Source organism: Xenia sp. Carnegie-2017, unplaced genomic scaffold, assembly GCF_021976095.1.
Source record: "Xenia sp. Carnegie-2017 unplaced genomic scaffold, XeniaSp_v1 HiC_scaffold_24, whole genome shotgun sequence".
Taxonomy (NCBI): domain Eukaryota; kingdom Metazoa; phylum Cnidaria; class Anthozoa; order Malacalcyonacea; family Xeniidae; genus Xenia; species Xenia sp. Carnegie-2017.
In genome coordinates, this window is record NW_025813487.1 from 8,937,360 (window position 1) to 8,957,599 (window position 20,240).

The 20,240-nt window shown below is 33.4% G+C and overlaps 1 protein-coding gene across 5 annotated transcripts in view; it reads left to right on the plus strand.

Annotated features, from left to right (window-relative positions):
* Positions 1 to 20,240, plus strand: part of LOC124450829 (E3 ubiquitin-protein ligase DZIP3-like) — a 33,478-nt gene that overhangs the window by 1,782 nt on the left and 11,456 nt on the right. The window contains exons 2-3 of one of the 5 annotated variants that reach the window (XM_047001492.1): positions 1,119 to 1,238; positions 11,945 to 12,037. The exons of 2 other annotated variants lie outside the window; for them this stretch is intronic. In XM_047001492.1, the coding sequence (XP_046857448.1) occupies positions 1,130 to 1,238; positions 11,945 to 12,037 (202 nt within the window). In that variant the 5' untranslated portion in view covers positions 1,119 to 1,129. Of the gene's footprint in view, positions 1 to 1,118; positions 1,994 to 11,944; positions 12,038 to 20,240 lie in introns of those variants that run through there. 2 more of the 5 variants (XM_047001491.1, XM_047001490.1) reach the window with 2 other exon arrangements.

Genomic DNA, 20,240 nt, shown 5'->3' on the forward strand with positions numbered 1-20,240 from the left:
GAGGAGTCTGAAACTAGCTAATTTTCTGACATCATCCAAGGTACTCGTGTTACACGAGTCGTGTATTCAATTGCTATCAAGTCAATGCTGGCAGATCACAACTTGAGTATTTAAGCGTCTAAAAGCGTTGCCTTTGCACTAGTAAAAGCAGAAAAAAGGTAAATAGTTGCGTTGCAGCCAATTGTACGAATCAATCAAGCCTTTGCTCTCGTATGAGTCTTCACAATATGTCTTATAATGATAAAAGGCCTGAGGCCAAGCGAAGACGGAATATCTGGGTTTTAAAGCAAAGCGCGTATTTGAGCCTTCCAGTGCTTCAACACTTTGTTCGGCTCGATTAAAACCAGAGGATTTGGAGCGTCAGTTTAGTAGTTTGCCGAATCAAACTAACGCTATTTTCCAGGGCTTAAAAAGATGATATTAGAATTTGTGTCTTTCCGACCATCCATGCTTTTGAGTCAAAATCCGAATCATTATCGCCGAAGTTTCATTGCTTTCCGAGTTTTCTGTCACGTATCCCGGAATAAAGTTTTTGTCAAAATTATCTAACTGAACACTCAATTCTGGTTTTGATTCATCGCTTTCTTTGCAAGACAAATAATTAAACAGCGTGAAAGAACGTATATGTTTACTATAAGCTAAATATGCCCGAATGCTGACCATATTGAATGACGTCAAAATACCTTCTAGTGCCAGTTCCTTTTGTATTATAGAAAACGACGGCGTTAGAAGAAAAAAGTACAACTTCAAGATGCCATAAAAGCTGGTTGATTTGACCAAATTTTTGAATTTTTTTCTCAGAAAGGCTTAAAATCATAGACGGTTGCACGAAGCCTGGATAGCACTATTCGTCGGATAGTAAATTTTCAAACTTGTAGAAAAAGGTGTTTATATTTTCCTTACGGGAAAGAAATTTTGTAATTTAGAAGCAATATTTTATTTCAATGATTGCTCAGTTCAAATCACATATTATTCCTTTTAAAGATTTTGTAAAAGTTCAAAACAATTTGCCATCTAATGGATAAAACTATTCTGCCTTCATGTAACCAGCCGCAGGTTTTCCTTTATAATCACATTGAATTTGTACCATGGAAGTGTTACCTACTTTTTTTCTCCAGGGAGCAATATTATGTCTGTTTTAAGCTCAGACGCGAAAACTAATGGTTTTAAGTTGATGAGATTAATTGTTGATGTTGGTGGAGAAGCTTTAAGAATAACATTGATGAAACAACTGTCAGGTACTGATTTATTTAATGTTTTAAATGATCCCGAAAATGCGCAACTACTTTCAAGTCTAAAGAGGAGACAAATCCATCCACATCAGTGGGATCAACTGTATCCAGATCCTCCAATATTACCAAATGAAAATAAGTTTGACATTACTTTACTTTGTATACTCCTACGTAATATCTGCGTTTTAAAACCACCTCGTGATCCAATATGGACGTCAGTAAATGACCCCAATGATCATTCAACTGAAGCAGATATTACCCGTATCAGGTTATTTCGTAATGATCGTTTTGCTCATTTACCTAACACTTCAGTAAGCTCTGATGACTTTGAAATTTTTTGGGTAGAAATAAGCGAACCATTAGTTCGTTTAGGAATAAGTCAGGAAGAAATAGATAGATTGAAAAATGAGTTGCTTGGTAATGAAGAATGCGAAAGAATTGTGAAAGAATGGGACGAATTCAAATTTGATGTACAGAATCATTTGTGTGTGATTGAAAGTAATCAGGAAGAAATGAAAAGAAGTCAGGAAGAAATAAAAAGGAATCAGGAAGAAATGAGAAGCAATCAGGAAGAAATAAAACGTCAAATTCACTCACGTCCAGAAGAAGATATTTTGACAAAAAAACTTGTAAGTTGTAATTTTGAAAGTGAAATTAGACATCATTATGAAAAATTTTAGAGGGAACTCGGGAATGGGTTTTTAATGAGTTTTTAGCTTGGTTCGAAGACGACAGTTCTCAAAATCGTGCATTTATTATTTCTGCTGTTGCCGGCATGGGAAAGTCTGTAATTGCAGCTACTTTATGTAAACGTTATCCGCAATATTTGACTGCAGTTCATTTCTTTCAACACAACAACAGTCGTTACAATAAAGCCAATGTACTTCTTCAATCTTTAGCGATGCAAGTTAGTCGTAAGTTTCCTTCTTACAAACAACTTCTTGTAGAGAAACTTTCGGGTCAACTGTGTGAGCCTTTAAATAACATGAATGTTGAAGGATTATTTTCCCTTCTTTTTACTGAGTTGTTTTGTAATATCTCAGAAGTTCCCAAGCGAATGTTAGTTGTGCTTGATGCTCTTGATGAATGTGGTTATCCAGAAAGAGATGACCTTGCTAATTTGATTGCTAATCACTTGCACAAACTTCCGCATTGTTTTCGCTTTGTAATTACTACGAGACCTAACGAAGTTTCTTTGAATAAGTTCGAAAAATTAAATCCTCTGTTCATTAACTGCAGCGATAAACGCAATTTAGACGATATTAATTTTTTGATTGAAGAAAGAATTGGCGCTACTGACAGCATTCTTGGTTTTAAAAATATTTTGGCAGAAAAGGCTGACGGACTTATGTTGCTTGCATCACTTCTTAGCAGCGAAGTCAAAAATCAGGATTTGTTGAAAGGTTCCATACCAAAAGATCTCAATGAATATTACGAAACTTGCCTAGCAAGATTAAGTAAGGAATTAGATTCGTTTCATGTTAGTAACGAAAAATTTCAGTCAATTTTAAGTGCTCTGGCTGTTGCTAAAGAACCTCTTCCTTGGGAAATGATCAATGACGTTCTTTGTTTGAATTCGAATCGCGACTCAGTTGCGGTTAAAAAAATTATCTCTTGTCTATTTGTTAGCAATGAACAAGGATGTGTTTCGTTTTTTCACAAATCTTTAAATGATTGGTTGTTGGATTATCGAAAACATGATTACTCAGTCAAAACTTCTTGTGGTCATCGACTTGTTTTAGAATTTTGTTTAAAATCTTTGGATAACCTCAAAGCTGAAGGTGTAAGCTATGACATCATCAAACGTTCGTCAGTGAGGTATTCAGTTAAGTATTGGTTGCTTCATTTACTTGATATTTCTGATAATGATTATATCGTTGAAAATGTTGGTAAATATCTTGTTGACTTAGAAGTCTTAGTTGCTTCTGTGTTGGTTGATGGTCGTGGGACTTTAAACATTTTTTCCTTTTTCAACGCACATGATGTGTACTTTCATATTTCTGATAACATTCGATTGTTATTTAATGAAGTTTATTCTGTAATGACGCACTCTGTGCTCTCTGACAACGAATTAATTTGTTTGCAATACGTTGCCAACGAAGTCAAAGATCTTTCGTCTCAAGCCACCACAATGCTTCAAACACGTTTCAAAGATTTACCATATGTAGAGTGCAGAGACACGGGTTTTGTAAAGGCTCAATTGTTGCGTTTAAATCAAATTTTGATTTCTGTTGATGTTTCACGAAATCATGATTACGTCGTCTGTGGTTATGAAGGATTCATCGTGCAACTTTTTTCATTGAGAACAAACAGATGTTTATGGATAAAAAATATTGCTGGTCAGTTTAAGCAATATAAAAACAAAGAAGTTTGCGTTGTCTTTCATCCATTCGAAGATTTGATTTTTGCTTCTCAGCTTGATAAGATATTAGATATTAATGGTAAGATTTCCTCCAGTCCTTTCCATTGTGATGATTCTACTTCTAAGTTCTTTAGCAACAAATGTTTTTCTAAGGAACAATACACAATGGTCACTAGTTACAAATATACTTTGACAGTATGGGACGTTAAGAAAGGTGAGAAGAAACGCAGTATTAGATCTAATAAAGTGACCTCACTGTGTTTTTCTAAATCTGGAAGGTATTTGTGTGTTGTTGGGAAAGAAAGAGTGGTTCAAATATTTGATGTAGCGAATAATTATGAAACATTCGTTTGTGACGATCATTTACGTTGTGCTATGTACAGTATTTGTTTTATTTTGTTTACTGTTGGTCTTCATTCTTGGTGTTGTGGCCATCCTTATTTTATGGATAAACATTTCATTGTAAATCCCACTGGTGAGAAACTTCCTGACGTAGATCCTGCTTCTCAAACTTCGTTTTTTCCTCTTGATCCTTTTGATGACAACAGATCTAGATTTTCCTTTAAGGGTGCAGAAATGTATTATTTTATTTTGAACAACGACAATGTTCTTTGGTTTAAATACGGATATGACTTTTATCTTATTACAATACCGCGTGCCTGTTTAACTAACAGTTATAGTTCAAGTAACCAAAAATTTTGCTCAAATGGAAAATTTCTGTATCGGAGCAATGAAGAAAATTCAAGGGTAATTATATACAATCTCAACACATTTGACTTTGTTGTCAAGGAACGTTTTGTTAGTGACATGGTTGCCGTAGAAAATGGAGTTATTTTGCTTACGGTAAAAAATATTCCTGAGCTTTGGAATAATGATTTGACAAAACTTGTTTATAGTTTCGATGAACTAAAAAGTACAAACAAAATTTTTGAGGTGAGTGATGTATCATTTGCTTGTCAAAAAACTGATTCTTTTGTGTTTTTCAACGTTGAAAACAAGCGAAAAGAGATATCAGTGAATTTTGAAAATTATCGAAATGTGCATGTATTTGCATGTAGCTCTAAGTATCACGTGTTTGCTAAAGTTGAATTTAAGGATCAGAAAATTTACTGTATGTGGCATGAAGACAAACTTGTTAATGGTTGGGATGACGTAATTAAGGAAGAAATCACCAATTTAATCTCCGATAAAGTCATTGGAAAGCACATGCGTGATATGACTCCCAGTATAACTTACGCTGCTTTTTCACCTTCAGCAGATAATTTATTAGTAAGTTACATGCGTAAGTATGTGAAAGTATTTGACGTTAAAAACATACAAATTGTTTATAATTATTTTGAGGTTTCCTTGGATCCAAAGTTTTTCTTTGTTGATGATAGGTATATACTTAGTAATTACTTAGATTTGATTGATTTGAAATATTTTAAGATTGTAGATTTGTTTCTCTCGTGTATGAATATAATTCCAAGAACTTTATATTACTGTCGTAAACGCAAACTTGCTTTAATTTTTTCTTCCTTAAAGGTCCCGGTACAATGCGTAAAAATCATCTTCCCACGAGAATAAATTTGATCTTTAATGATAAAATTTCTCACAATTTGGAATGATGACTAATTTATCTTCAAGAAAATCGTGTTCAGTTTTTATGCATGATTCCTATCATTGTTGACATTTCAATTAATGTCTGTTTGCGTATGATTTCATGAAACAACCTTTGTCTAATTTTGATTGTTCTGTACAGAGACTGCAGTGTACGATAATGTCAACATTGAGAGAGATCATGTATAAAAGCTGAAGTTAATTAAAGATTAAAATTCAATGACAATAAAGACAAACCATAAACACAAATGATTTCGTGTCTAAGATAATAATTTTCTTGCACAAGAAAATAATTTTATTGACTTTTATCTTATCACACAAACATATAACATGCAAAAGTTTGTTAGTTATTGTACCATAGGTTATATTTTGTTTATATCTACACCATGTAAACATATAATTTTCATACAAATGTATTCAGTGTAGGATGGTTTTAATATTGCACGTTTTTCGATACTCTTTTACACCAAAAACAAGTTTTACTTATTAAATCAATACTATCTTGAACTGAAATACTTTCTTAATACTTTTTAATTGTTGCATTTTGATATACAAAATATCTATGTGTTAAGCTGTTAAGAGAGACAAAGTGAGCCCAATTGTTACTTCGGTTATATTAATATTTTCATCTTTATCAATTTAAAAAATTAAATTTACAATAAAACAATGGTACCTTTGCTAATTTTTTCAGAAAAACTAAAAATTTGGCTGTCTTTCTCACTGACTGTTAAAAAGTAAATCGTAAACTCCATTAGAAAAATGACTTCATGATTGACGTTCCTCATCGTGATAAACAATTTAACCATTGTGATTAAACACTCCAAAGCGTATAAACAGGAAAAGTTAACAAAAGTCAAAGAAAGTTTTGCTATATAGAGACACAGAAAACAAACGACAATGTCGCATATGGAGAGATGTTTAATGACAAATTTTTAACTTTTAATGAAAAACTGATATCAAGCATTGTTAAGGTTTGAACACTTTTACTTCGTGAATCAATACTTTATGGGAATTATTTTTTAACAACATCAACTCAATTATCAGTGGACATACTGCAAGTTACTTTAGCAAAGTTTGATATGTTTATGGCTTGGCTGTAAAATTCCATCGTCAACTCTTAATTCAAACGTTAATACAAGAAGCAGAAGCTTTATTTCAGGAAGTGACGTAATGAAAGAAATGACAAATTTATGTACCATGGTTCTCTGTGGATTTATTGTTGTACTTTGGAACTTCACCCAGGTCACGTAATCATTGAAATATCATTTGTGGTCATAATAGGAAGATATGAACTTTTACATTTTTAAAATGGTGAAGCTGCTTGTTCATTTTGTTCACTTTTTATAACACTTAAACAAGAAAATTATTATTTCATATTGATGTCTCGATGTGAACATAGCGGAGAAGTAATCATGAGGTTGAATGAAAAGAATTTAAATTTTATTATATTATGGCTATTGGAATATGCTAAAGGATTTTTGGAGTTGCATCATTAATTGATGCAATTCTTCATTCAAACGCACTGCCATCGTAAAAATTATAACAGTTGATCGCCTTTATCTACTTGAATGATACTATAAACTGTGTGATATGAATTAAGATCATAACAGCAACATGTCATGAAAACTTAAAACAAATCTCAACTATGAATGGTTGTAAAATAAAAGTGATCAGTTTCGTTCATATGAATGGTCAACAATTCATTTACAACAACTAAGAACTACATCAAGTTACGAGAATGAAAAGTCTGTAAAAATTTCATCGTCTTTCTTTTGCAAGATATTACATTTATAAATCCACTTTGATTTATTTTTTATATTTTGAACAATTTTAAGTCATATTTTATTTCATACTGTTTTGTACATCGTTACATATAATATAGTTACGCTTTTCTTTTTAAATTTCAAATGCTATAAATAAATGAATCCCACATAACACAACTCCAATTTTTGTATTAATAATAATTTGCCAACTGCCATGTGAAGAATGAGATTACTCGTGCTTTAAAAAAGGAGTTATCGTATCTTGAGGTAAAAAATAGCAATTTTCAAAATTAGCATTGATTAGTTGTATATAATATTTTCACTCACTATTCAGCGCCATTATTTGTTGGTAACTGTCATTTTGTAAAGCAAGATGAAAAATACCCGTATTGTATCGAAACAGAACAATTGCAGTTAGTACTTTAAAGACTTGTTGGGATTCATTCATTTAGCACTTATAATAAATAATGTAATGAGGAACTTTCTTTTCGCACTGAGCTTTTTTGAACTCTGTTTTTTTAAGACGTGTTAACATAGTGTTATCGTACTAGTATTTTAATGTAGGAGATAATCGTTGTATTAATATGTTTTCTGCAAAATTTTTACAATATATGTGTGTTAATTATATCGTGTACTAAATAGCTTTCACATTTTTCCTACACCCAATCTATATTTAAACCCTCAGGGGACAAAACTTGCTTCTTCCCCGTGAAGCGTGCAGAAAGTGTTTTGCTACTTTTGAAAAAAGAGTATAAATTTTGACAACTTTCCAATAAAATCAACATTTTCTTGGGAGAGTCAGCAGGCGAAATTTCGTTGCGAAATGCTAAAGATGACCACAGCATTTTAGGTAGACTTCCGAGTGTTTTCTTAATTCTTTTTTATTAATATTTGATTTTCGTTGCTTAATAAGCTCGAGAAACTTTTTTTATTTTTCGGTTTGGTGGCTGTTTTATTCGTTATGATGGCAACACCTTTTCACTTGTTTTACTGGCAGGAAACCATGCATTTATTTCAAGTCATGTGACTATAATCATGTTACTAGGGATGAAAGTTGTGAGAAAACAACAAAAGAACGTATGTAGAACTTAAAAGTGTTTGATGTTAGTTCAAGCTTCGAAATTTACATGAACCGAACGCATTTAAAATAAAAGATAATGAGGAAATTCATTCCATTCTCTTTTGTCTTTAATGCATTCGGTGCATGTAAAGTTCGACGTTTGAAACATGCCTTAGATTGAAATTAAAAGATATCACAAAAACACTACAATCTTGAAGGAAAAGGAACATTAATGGAACAGGAACACGCCAAGTTTCCATTTTTATCAATTGCAACAGCACATGCAGTATCTGTATTATCGATATTTTCACTGCCCCAATCAGGAATATGCTTTCCCTCATAGAAATAGTTTACACGGTCATTAAAATGCTCGTAAGGAATATGCTTTTCCATTTGATACTTATTGCAAAATCCAACGCACCATCACCACTAAGGGCACAGTGTGATGTTTTTTCCAAAACTTTTCTTGAAAGGCAAACTGGATTTTTAAAATATCGGCCTGAGATTACTGCACCTAGAACACATAGAAAAAATTAAGAAATTTTCTTGTTTGATGGCTCAATCTAAAGACATTACCTGGCTTTATTGTACTTATTGCATTCAAAGTTTTTTTTATCTATCATACACCGTCTTATCATAAGCCTTCTTTTCATAGGCAATTCCTAATTAATATGTCAAAAATTGTAACCTGTATTTAAGGTGTGTCCCTCCATAATTATCGCATCACATTCAACTTCACTCCTGGCATTCAAATAAGATCCACGGCCTGCCTCAAATAACTCACAATTCTCCAAAACACTAAATCAATACACTTAACTTATATTTCTGCTAAGACCAGCGGAGTTTTTTTTTATCCTTCACACTATGTCTCATACACATACCTTCAATATACAATAACCTGCCTTTGCTGCGTCTTTTATTGTGTTGATATAATCATAATTACTTAAAAGACGATGTTTAAATTCGCTTTTGGCTCCTCCAGTGATAATAATACCAACTCTGTGATTGTTGTCTTTAAATATAAACGATCGTATGTTTATTATTTATGAAGAATTTCTGCGTTATTTTACTATGTAGCTACCTGCCATGTACTGTGCCATAACTCTGTATACGATATGAGCAAATCCTCCAGAATTGAAACACTATTCCAAGCTAGCTTAAAGAGAAAAATATCCTTTAGACTATTCAGTTGCAGGCAAAAACAACATATTTTTTTTTAGCTCAAACTTTCACTAACAGCTTGTGTGACTTCCTGCGCTGTACGTTGCAGTTACTTTAATAAATTTAAAGTTTCCTTGAAAAATTTAATTAATGTCACACACAAAAATTCATAATTTAACTTTGGAAAGAACATTAGCATTTTCGAACAAACGTCGAAACAAATGGAAAGGAAAATAGAATTGAATGCAACATGCAAGTATCTAAGACAAAGAAGTGATGAAAATTAGCGTTAGATCACTTATACTGGAACTTAGGACTGTTTCGAACGTCGCATTTAACATGAGCCAAATGTATTTAAAACAACATAATGAGGAATTTTATCTCATTCTCTTTTGTTTTAATTACATTTAGCTCATGTAAAATGCGACGTTGTGCAACAAGAGCCAAAGATTTGATGCTTTTTTCGAGCCTGAGTTGCATGTAGTCAGAACAAAAACTTCGGCAGTGAGATTTTCGTAAACGTTTAAACGAAGTAAATGTTCAAACTCTAACAAAAATACGGCAAACGTACGAAGTTATTGATGTTAGAAAAGTAAATATTTCTACAGAAACAGAGTGTTTTATCTATGACATATGACATGATGCCTTATTGTATAAAACTAGATTATGCAAAGTGACATTTTTTTTACTTAAATTGATTCTAGAGACAAACTGCAGTTTCTCATCGAAGTAAAACCTTTACTTTATTCGAAGCAAAGTTGCTGATTTAGTTGTTACAAGGCGAGTTAATATTGGTATCGCCAAAAGAAAACGAATGACACTTACACCTCTGGCAGTATCTTCTTTATCATGCCTCCATCATAAATGACATTCATATATAAGCAATTTTTTCGCTTGAGTTTTTCCAGACGGAACTGCAGTTATTTAGGTCAGAGTCTAATCTAAAGGTAAACCTCCGGAGTCTTCAAAGCAGTAAAACGGCAAATTATTATTGGCAAGCATATTCCGAGAGAAAGAAATAGCAGGTGCCATATTATAAACTAAGTATTAATGACTTCGCTGAACACTATCAGGCAATTCTATGCACTATATATTCCTTGGATGCACTTTTCATTTGTTACAATATAGGCGAAAGAACCATAACATTCTCTAGAAATTGTGAAACTATTTGCACTTAAGCAAAAGACTATCGCACTTAAGTAAAAGATTAAAATAACTTCATATAACTTTGATGACTAAAGTTGTTAGAAAAAGTCACCTGTCTATGTCCCGTGAATGGAAAAGCGAAAGTAAATCTATTATTTCAAATCTAAGGTACGTGACAACATTTTTGCAAGACTGAACAATTGTGATAAGAACTTTGAGCCTTCTAAGTTTTTAACCGCTTCTATCATTTTTTATAACATTTTTTATGCGTATGTGAGGTATCGGTTGTTTGTCAGTGTTTAAACCTTACTCATGAAACCGTTGTATAACTGGAACAATTATATTAAGAATAACGACGTCGTAATATACAGTATCCCAATGTTTTTGTGTGTTGAACATTGTCACATTTACACTCAAGTATGTTGAAAAATGCGGCATTGATACTTATTTACATGAAAACGTATTCATTTACTTTCTAATAATCGACGCTCAATGACGTCTGTCTTCATCAAAATATGTCAAATACCATTCAAACATAAACTTAAACTTTACTTACTTTAACAGAAAGATAACAGATCCTATTCACGTTTGTATAAGTGTTAGATTAAAATGCTTCGATTCTAGCAATCGTGTCTAATCAAACAGCGGGAGATAGGCTTTATCGAGGGTTTGAGGTCGTGGATCGTGAGTTTGAGGTCAAGTGTCGAAGGAATGAAGTCAAGTGTTAACATTTGCCAACTATTGTTTGTATTTGATGTTAACGATTGAGCAGATGTATATTTGATATATGTATATATCCAGCAGATATATACTACATGACAAAATAAGAAAATAAGCATTCTAGGGCATGAACATATCAGTTTCGTACAGCGTGGTACAGCCAGCTGTAAATGTAGTTATTTGCTATCAAAATTCCCAATAATCCGTTCTGGTATAAGTTGCAACGCTTTAGTTTTTATTTTATATGTTTTCAAATAATTATCAACACCAATAAATGCTTAACGCAATACTACAAGGCTTTCAAGTCGAACGGAAGTAAAGTCGACCGTTTCAGAAAATACAAGGGAATGATTTGCAACACATCTCTATCTGTTCACAACAACGGTTGTCAAGACGACGACTGTCAGTACAGTAAAAAAAAGGCTTTACCACTAAAAGTTATTAGAATTAAAATGTTTAAGCAACCATTTTATTATAACATCAATATATAGAACCAAACAGTATGTTTAGTGCAACAGAACAGAATGAGAATAATTATTAGAAATAGGATGTTAGTTCATAAGGGCTTTAACCAAAGTCTATAATCAACTATCTTATGTTAAATGTAGATATGATCTTCGCACTTTGTTATACAATTTAAGCAATCATCTCATGAGCCTGAAAAATTCATGTGACTCAATTCAGGTGACTTTGTTGGTACTGCACCGGCACGATTGCTTAAATTGTCCAACAAAGTGCGAAGATCATACCTGCATTTAATTTTGAACACCGCACTGCATAGAACATTCTTTCGTATTTCATTATGTATTATCATTACTGACAGTTCCTACATCATAATTCTTAAAGTACGGACCAACCGAACCGGTAAATAACATATTTATTTTTTATTTGTATAATGAAGAAATTCACTTTGTAAAATGGCCGATGGCTCGATGCAACTTGATGTTGAGACTAAAATTGGATTGTTTTCTTCAAACTTCCCTTCGTCTAGATGGTAAGATTGATTCTTGCTATGATAACTTTTATCTAAAAACACTTTGCTTTCTGAAAATATATCTAAAGATAGAAAATACCATAGTGAATGGTAAAAGTAATATATAAAGTTGATACAATAAGTTAATATAAACAATTGTTGAACGGAAGAATAATGACGATAGGTTGAAATGTTTGATACGCAAAAGTTATGGTCACATTGATTCTGCTGCACCACATGTAACAAATCTTTCATCATGTCATCTTTCTCCGGTTGAAATAGATGTTTTGTCTAGCGGTCCAAAGTTTGAAGTTCCACCTAGTAAATTGAAAACAGAGGACATATTTTCAGAATTTGAAATATTTAGGTCACAGTTAGGAAAGTTTGAACTACGTTTGGTATCGAAGCAGTGCCTGGCTTTAAGAGCAAACTGTCAAGCCTTACGCACACTTATTCGGAGTGTAAGTTTGATTCCAAAGAATTTTCTCTAACGAAAGAACATATGATTGCGCTTTCTAATTTGAAGAAGAATAAGTATATTGTAGTTTGCAAACCAGAAAAAGGCTCTGGTGTAGTGATTTGAGATAGGGAGGACTATAATAGCAAAATGCTAATGATTTTATAAGACGAGAAAAAATTTTGCAAGCTTGGCAAATTTCCAAATTGCGACAAAACCTTTTGAATAGAAAGGAGATTACAAACACTTCTCTTAGAATTAAGAAAGTCAAATCAAATCAGTGAGAATTTTTGTAATTTAGTTCGCCCAACCGGTGCAGAAAGACCACGTATGTATAGATTACCAAAAATCCACAGAGGGAGCTCAACTCCGACCAATTCTTGCCAAGATTAACTCAGCTCATCATGAGTTAATTAAACAACTGTCAGTTGTATTTTCACCTGCTTTAGAGAAGTTCTCAATGCACACTTTTAAAGACTCACTTACTTTTACTAATCAACTCAAGCAAATAGATCTTTCTACTCATCCTAATCTGACAATGTGCTCTTTTGATGTAACCAATCTTTATACAAATGTTCCCTTAGAAGAAACCATCGAAATCTGTGTTGATAATCTTTTTCACTCGGACATAGCTCTACCAAACTTGTCCGAAGAGGCTTTTAGAGAATTAATGTTAGCGGCCACTAGATACTTTGAGTTTAGTTTTAATGATATCATGTACAAACAAATTGATGGGGTGGCTATGGATTCTCCTCTTGGACCAGTACTTGCTAATATTTGCGTAGGCTATTATGAGTGTAAGATGTTTGCCTCTTCTGGGCCTCCAGAATTGCTGTGGTACAAACGTTACGTTAACGACACCTTTTTCCTTTTTTGTAACGACAAAAATCGCCAATTAATTTTACATAAACTCTGTTCTCTTCACCCTTCTTCAGAAAAGATTTCTTTAGTAAAATGCTTAATAAAGCGAACACTTAGACCGTCATAAGAGGAGTTCATTGAGGGCGATATCAACTCATTGAAAAAGATATTTCTCTCAAATGGATATCCGGAAAAAATGCTTGACAAACTTTTCTCATCCACAAAATATGAGCAGAATAGGCCTTTTCGACAAACTAAAAGCCCTGTGTTTATCAAACTTCCATGGATGATATTGATATTGAAATGGGAACTAAGAATCGTACGGAGAATTTCTTTTTTTTGCGAGCAATGTTATCTTTCTGTTTTCGAAAAGAACTATTCTACCACTCACCCTAAAAGAATCTCTACCGGCACAACTTTTAAGCAATGTAATTTATGAATATAAATGTGAGTGTGATGGTCGCTATGTAAGTAGAATGTCTCAAAGGTTGGGTGATAGGATCAAACAGCATGTACCAACTTCAATCAGAAATGGAATGGTCTCCTCAAGACAACAACCAAAACGTGATTGTAAGAAAAGAAATTTAGTTTCATGTGACTCCGCGATAGGTAAAGATCTCTTGAACAACTCCCATCTCAGACGAAAATTTTAGAATCATTAAGATATGCCGTTCATTCTTTTAGTTACGTGTCATGGAGGCTGTTTCAACTAAGTTGACCAATTAAGTTGCCGTCCTCTGCCGACAAAAGGATTATGTTTTTAATTTATCCCTGTTTTAAGCGTCATCTCCCCTTTTGGAGATGACGTACACTTTTTCTTGGCATTATAAATATCAGTAGATTGTAAATTTTCAATTAGCAGACGTTGACACCTGAGGAGTAGTCTGACGAAATGCATGCCACAGCAGCCAATGCCTTTCACTACTGTTAATAATGATACTGTTTGTTATAATTACCAGTAATGTTTAAGTTAAGTTGGGTTCAATGACAAATTTTATAGACATTATAGAGTTGAAATATTGAAAATGACGGAAAAAAATCTTAACAACTCTTTCTAAGCCATCTGACTTGTATGATGCATGTTTTAAACGTTTGCTGTGACCTTGAGTGTCAATTTTAAATATATAATCTTTGATTTTATGCTGCCGCACTGACGTTTTGAATGAATGTATAACATCTGCCATGTTCAGGTTGACTATGTTTCTTGTTGCATTTTTGATTTTTTGGTGCTGTTAGAAGAGTGATAGTTTAAATGATTATTGAAGATTAAATAGATGATGAATCTAATGTCTGCTATTACAATGCTGTTCCTGGACTCAATATATTTTTTTTTGTTGATAACATATTACAAAATAACAACAATAACACGCGTGCACTCTGTGCTCGATCAATTAAAGAGACTTTGCAAATCAATTATTAATGCATGTTAAAAGAAAAGTTGAAATGTTTATTTTAAGTCTATTTTACCTTATATGTTTATTGTTTTTGTTTTATAAAAGAAATAAAAGGTGTTTTTTTTTGTTCCTACTGGCTTATGCAAACCTCAGACACGTTTATTGACTTCTCTATCTGGTGCAACGTTCGGTCTCAAGTACTTAGCATTAATCTATTACTTTATGGTTTCTGTGTGTGGATGGCCTGATCCTAACAAGTAGGAATTGAGCAAAAGCTTGTTTTCGCATGTTTTTCTTAAATTCAACCACGTGTGCAGTCTGCTACATGTTTAATATATTTTTGCCACAACCACAAAGTTTTGTTGGCTAATGGAAATAAACCATAACTTTTAACAGCAAATAACGCTTAGTATAATGCACCGGTAAAATTAACATAGTGAGGCATTAAAATTTCACAATATATTAATGTCTAAAGGTCGTCTTTTTTATACATCCAGGGTGCTTTCCATTAAAAAAAACTCGGAAATTTTTTCTAGAAAATGAAGTAAAACATTGTTCTGGGTGGAAAGATATTTCAAAAACTTCCATCCTGAATTAGGAAATTTTGAAAATTTTGATATCTCTACCTTTCTTTTGCAAGTTTTTATGTGCTTGTTTCTGGTCATTCAAGAGTCAACCTTTACGTATACTAAAATTGTGGTTCCTTGGTGGTACTCTTGAATGAGAGTATAAATGAGAAAGCACATATCTTAAATGGTATAAAATGATTCTTTACTCATAAAATCCATCTACTAAATTTAAAGTACTCCGCTTGAAAATTAAGATAGTTTTTATCCACAATCACAGAATTGTTGAAATGAACGTTTTGCAAAATAAACCTGCAAAGCTGCTAAAATATTTTGTCATTTATGTTAGGTATTTATTCCACAAGCCTTTCTTCGTTGGACCTAATGATTGAATCGTTCCATTTTCACATTGAATATTTCAGATATGGAACGTGGTTTGTTTGGTGACACCCTGTTTCTGTATAATGTATATATACATGTCTGTAATTGTAGATCGTCCAGGTTGGTGTAGTACTGAGAAGGACTGTTTTTGTTGTTGTTGACTGACGTTTCGACAACCTTAGCGGTAGTGGTCTTCAGCGTCATTTTTTGACTTCAAAAAATTATTAAGCTTTTCTATTACATGTAGCCTTCCATCTATTATAGTTCCATGGTTTACCATATGGCATCATTATGGTTGACATGGTAACTGAGAGAATAAATGGCGAATCACTATCCAACCAAGCTATCACCTCGTCATCTGTGTAAAGATCTATGAAAAAGCTGCTCCATAACTAAAGATTATAATCAGGTTCTCTGTGCTGACCTGGAAAGTTCAAAACCATCGGATCTTTGGGTAGTGGCTCGTATACTTCTTTGAAAGTTTGATTAGGGAAATATTCTTTTGTCTGATTGAATATTGTTACACCAAAGGAGTGATCCTCTTCTGATATTTTATCAAGTACAAGAGCAATGTTACCCGGCATCTTGTACAGAACAGAGAGATCGTCTAGAGTTGCGTTTATTCCGGAGCAACTTTACTCTGCTGTGGTAGTAGTATAAAAATTCATGTGATACGTTAAGTTGTCGTGTGAATACTTAAATCCAATGCGCTCCGCTTTGACTACAAAGCTCATACAATTTTTCAAAAATTAATGAAACATAGTGATACAAGTTATGTTTTCAATACGTAATCCTCCAGAAAATACAATATATCTTCAGCAAGGCATGTTTAAGCTTCAGCGAGGCATGCCTTATCATAGTGAGAAAAGTTTCTTTCTAGTATTATTGTAAAAGCAACATATATTCGGTCGTATTTGGACTTTATACTCTTCCAGTCCATATGGCCATACGCGTACAAAAGGACACGAAAAAGTTAATACGCACAAGAAAAAGCTCTACTTTGTTATCCATAAAAAATTCTCTTTTCCTTACGAAATATTTGAGCTATCGCTGTTATTGCTTGCACTTTGCAAGGACTTGGGTGAATAGAAAATTATGTAGCATCGTGAGCAGTGCTGCCACTCTGTGTATGCACATTTCACCTACCAAAACTTTATTTTTTCCTTACCACTCCCAACGATGATTTTCCTTGTTCTCCCTTACTTTTACCCTACACAGTAACATATCCCCCCATTGCATACCTACGTCGGGTCAGACCAGTGAATTTTTTAGCCTGTTTTTAAAAAATGCATACAAAAGTAGATTCATTGAAAACTAAGAACATCTAGACGACAAAGTTAGTAATTTGGCGTAGGAAGTAATGACATGCAGCTGGCGCAAATGACACACTGAGTTGCTGATCTTCTATTGCCATATATGGTCATGAAATCTGCCAAAAGAAAGATTCTGTTACAAACACTAGCTAAGTGGAAGAACACAGGAAGAAAAGAGTATTTTGGGCAAAATGAGGCTCCTTTTTAAGTGATTTTTATTTTTCCATACAATCCCCTTCAATTTACAGTTTCCCCGTAGGTGTCAATTTTTGAATATATATTCTTTAATATCCTATTGCCGCATTGTCTTTTTGAAAAAACATTTAAGATTTACTCGATGAAACTAAATGTCTGCCATTACTATGCTGTTGCTGAACTCAATTTTTTTTCATGTCTTCATTCGTTATTTACAAAATGAAAACAATAAAATGCGCATGCTGATTGTCTCACGGGATAGCTGAGTTTTCATTGGCCTGTGCCAAACGATTTTTCTTCATCAATCAAATCAATTAAAGAGAGTTTGCAAATCAATCATGAAGCATTTTAGGAAAAAAATTAAGCGTTTGTTTGAAATTTATCTTTTTTGCATTATTGTTATTTTATAAAAAACGTAAAAGATGTGTCTCGTGTTTGCACTGGCTTATGCAAAAAAAGGAGACGTTTGTGAGAACTCTCGAGCATGTGCAGCCATTGATCTGCTATCCAGTTCTCCCAAAGGTCTCCATGGTTTTGAATAAGCGTGCAAAAAACATAGTAAATATCTTTTACTTCTTAAGTAATGTGCATTTATCAATTTCTTCATGGTGTCTGCCTTTGGATGCCTGATCCATACACGCGGGAATTAAGTGAAGGCTTGTGTTTCGTGCAATTTTTCCAATGAACGCTTTTCTTTTTTTTTTTACTCTACAACGTACATGTGCCTCGTTGCGATAACTTCCCTCTTGTCCAATAATAACTGGGCTTCAGAACAAGCCATATTTTTAAAAACAAAGGGCGAATGAAAAAGAAGACTGTCATAAAGTAGATCTTCTCACGTACTTTGATAATTTGCATAAATTCTTGCCAGCTATTTGCCTCACTATAATACATATCTTCGTTGCAAGCGCTAAAGTTGTTTTTTGCTCCAAGGAATTTAAGACAATATCAAAACATGCACAGGAATGCATCAGTAGGATTAACATTATGATCGAAATTATCACAATAGGTTAATATGTCACTTTGGAGTCACTTTTTCAGGAAGACAACGTATAATGTATAATAAAATCTGAAGAATAACTAGCATCATGATAACATCAGCTACAACTACACCGTGTAAACGTTGAATCTTGTCAATTTTTAAACATTAAAAAATACTACAACCTTGAAGGAAAGGTAGCATTATATTTTTCAGTAAAAAAGTTAAAGTTTTTAAAACAATGAAGGAAAATGTGATGTTTCCTACTTGTAGTAGAGTTAACATGTGCATAATTGTGAAGATACGTATATATATACATTAAAGAAATATGACCCTAAATCATATAGTAATGGTAATTTTTTAGTTACTTCAAACCTTTTCGTTCTACAGTAATTTTACTTTTCCTTTTTCATCTTTCTCAAATCCAACCTTCAACGGATCTTCTTTGATGCTAGCCCAAGACATTAGATGAGTTGAAAATGCCTTAGCAAAATTTCCGTTTTTGTCAATCGCAATAGCTTCTCCTGACCCGCTCAGACTTTCTTTAAGTAAATTTACAGCTAATTCCGTCGCTTTCTTCAAAAAAAAAGAGATTCAAACTTTACGAAGAAACTTGATTTGGAAATCGGTAAAGTCCAATTTTAGTAACATAGAAGTGTATTTCTTTAGTATAGCTACCTAGAACACTTCAACTTTCCAATTCATAATAAATTTTCAAATAACTATTTACAAAAACCTACCTCAAAAGTCTATTCGCGCCCCCTTAGAAAATCTGTCACTCTACAAATTAGAACTTCGATATATGAATAGGACTCCCCAATAATTGATTGTGCTATATAGTTCTGTATATAGAACTACAATTTTTTGTGATTTGATTTAATTGGTAATCAGTGCAACTATTACCAATTAAACCTGCCTCATTCGACGACTTGTTGAAGAAAGGGAATATTTTGCTGCACGTGTAATTAAAACCTTGCTATATGAATGGTTGAAATGTTGACCCAAGATTACTACACCTACAACAAAGGGAAAAGTTGAAAAAACTTCCATGTAATTTTTTCTTAAAATAGTACCAAGAGACGTGCGGAGCAGAAATTGAATTCGGATAATGCAAATTAATGCTCATCCTTCGGACGTGTGCAGTTTTGACAGTCTTTGAAAAACGCACTCGTGCATGTTTTTTCCAAATTGCACTCTAAACCATGCTATTACATATATAAATATCTTCATGTAACATCATTGATATTAAACTGTTTTTAAGGTTTCTTCCTCCAAAATCATTACGTCGTTTCCAATTTCTGGGAACACACTGCGGTAAGATCCACGCATTTTATGATAAACTTTTGTTTAACGTTCAATCACTTGAGACAATGGGAAAATAAAAGAAGTAAACGAGTATGCTCGTCTGTGCCTTGATAAATTAGAGGGAATTTGGTGCATTTTAGTGGGCATGGAGGATGATTGGAAGCATAGGGATAGTATCGAACTTACTTTTGCACATAGGAAATAGACGGAGAGAAATCCCGTGGATTTCCACATCATGTGGAGACATCCCCGCTTTAGTGAATTGCAGAAGCGCCAACACGAAGTTAAACAAAGACGATGTGTCTACTCTAATGAAACTAATCATTCATATAAATTGTAAGGATGCTGCACTAAGGATGATTTAAAGTTCTTTGATGGAGAGGTTGAAAGGATGCTAAAAGAAGAGATCATAGAACCAAGCACCTCCCCTTGGAGAGCACAAGTCGTTGTGACCATAGATGATAATCACAAAGAGAGACTTGCTATCGACTACCCCCAAACTATTAATCACTTCACTCAACTAGACGCCTTCCCGCTACCAAGGATAAATGACTTGGTAAATGACATTGCACAGTATCGAGTCTTCAGCACAATTGATCTACAAAGTGCGTACCATCAGGTTCCCCTCAAAGAGGAAGATAAGCAATACACAGTCTTCGAAGCACGCAACATTCTCTATCAGTTTACACGCCTCCCATTTGGTGTGACAAATGGGGTTGCCTGTTTTCAACGTGAGATGGTAAAGTTTGTTGAACAGAACAATCTCAACGCAG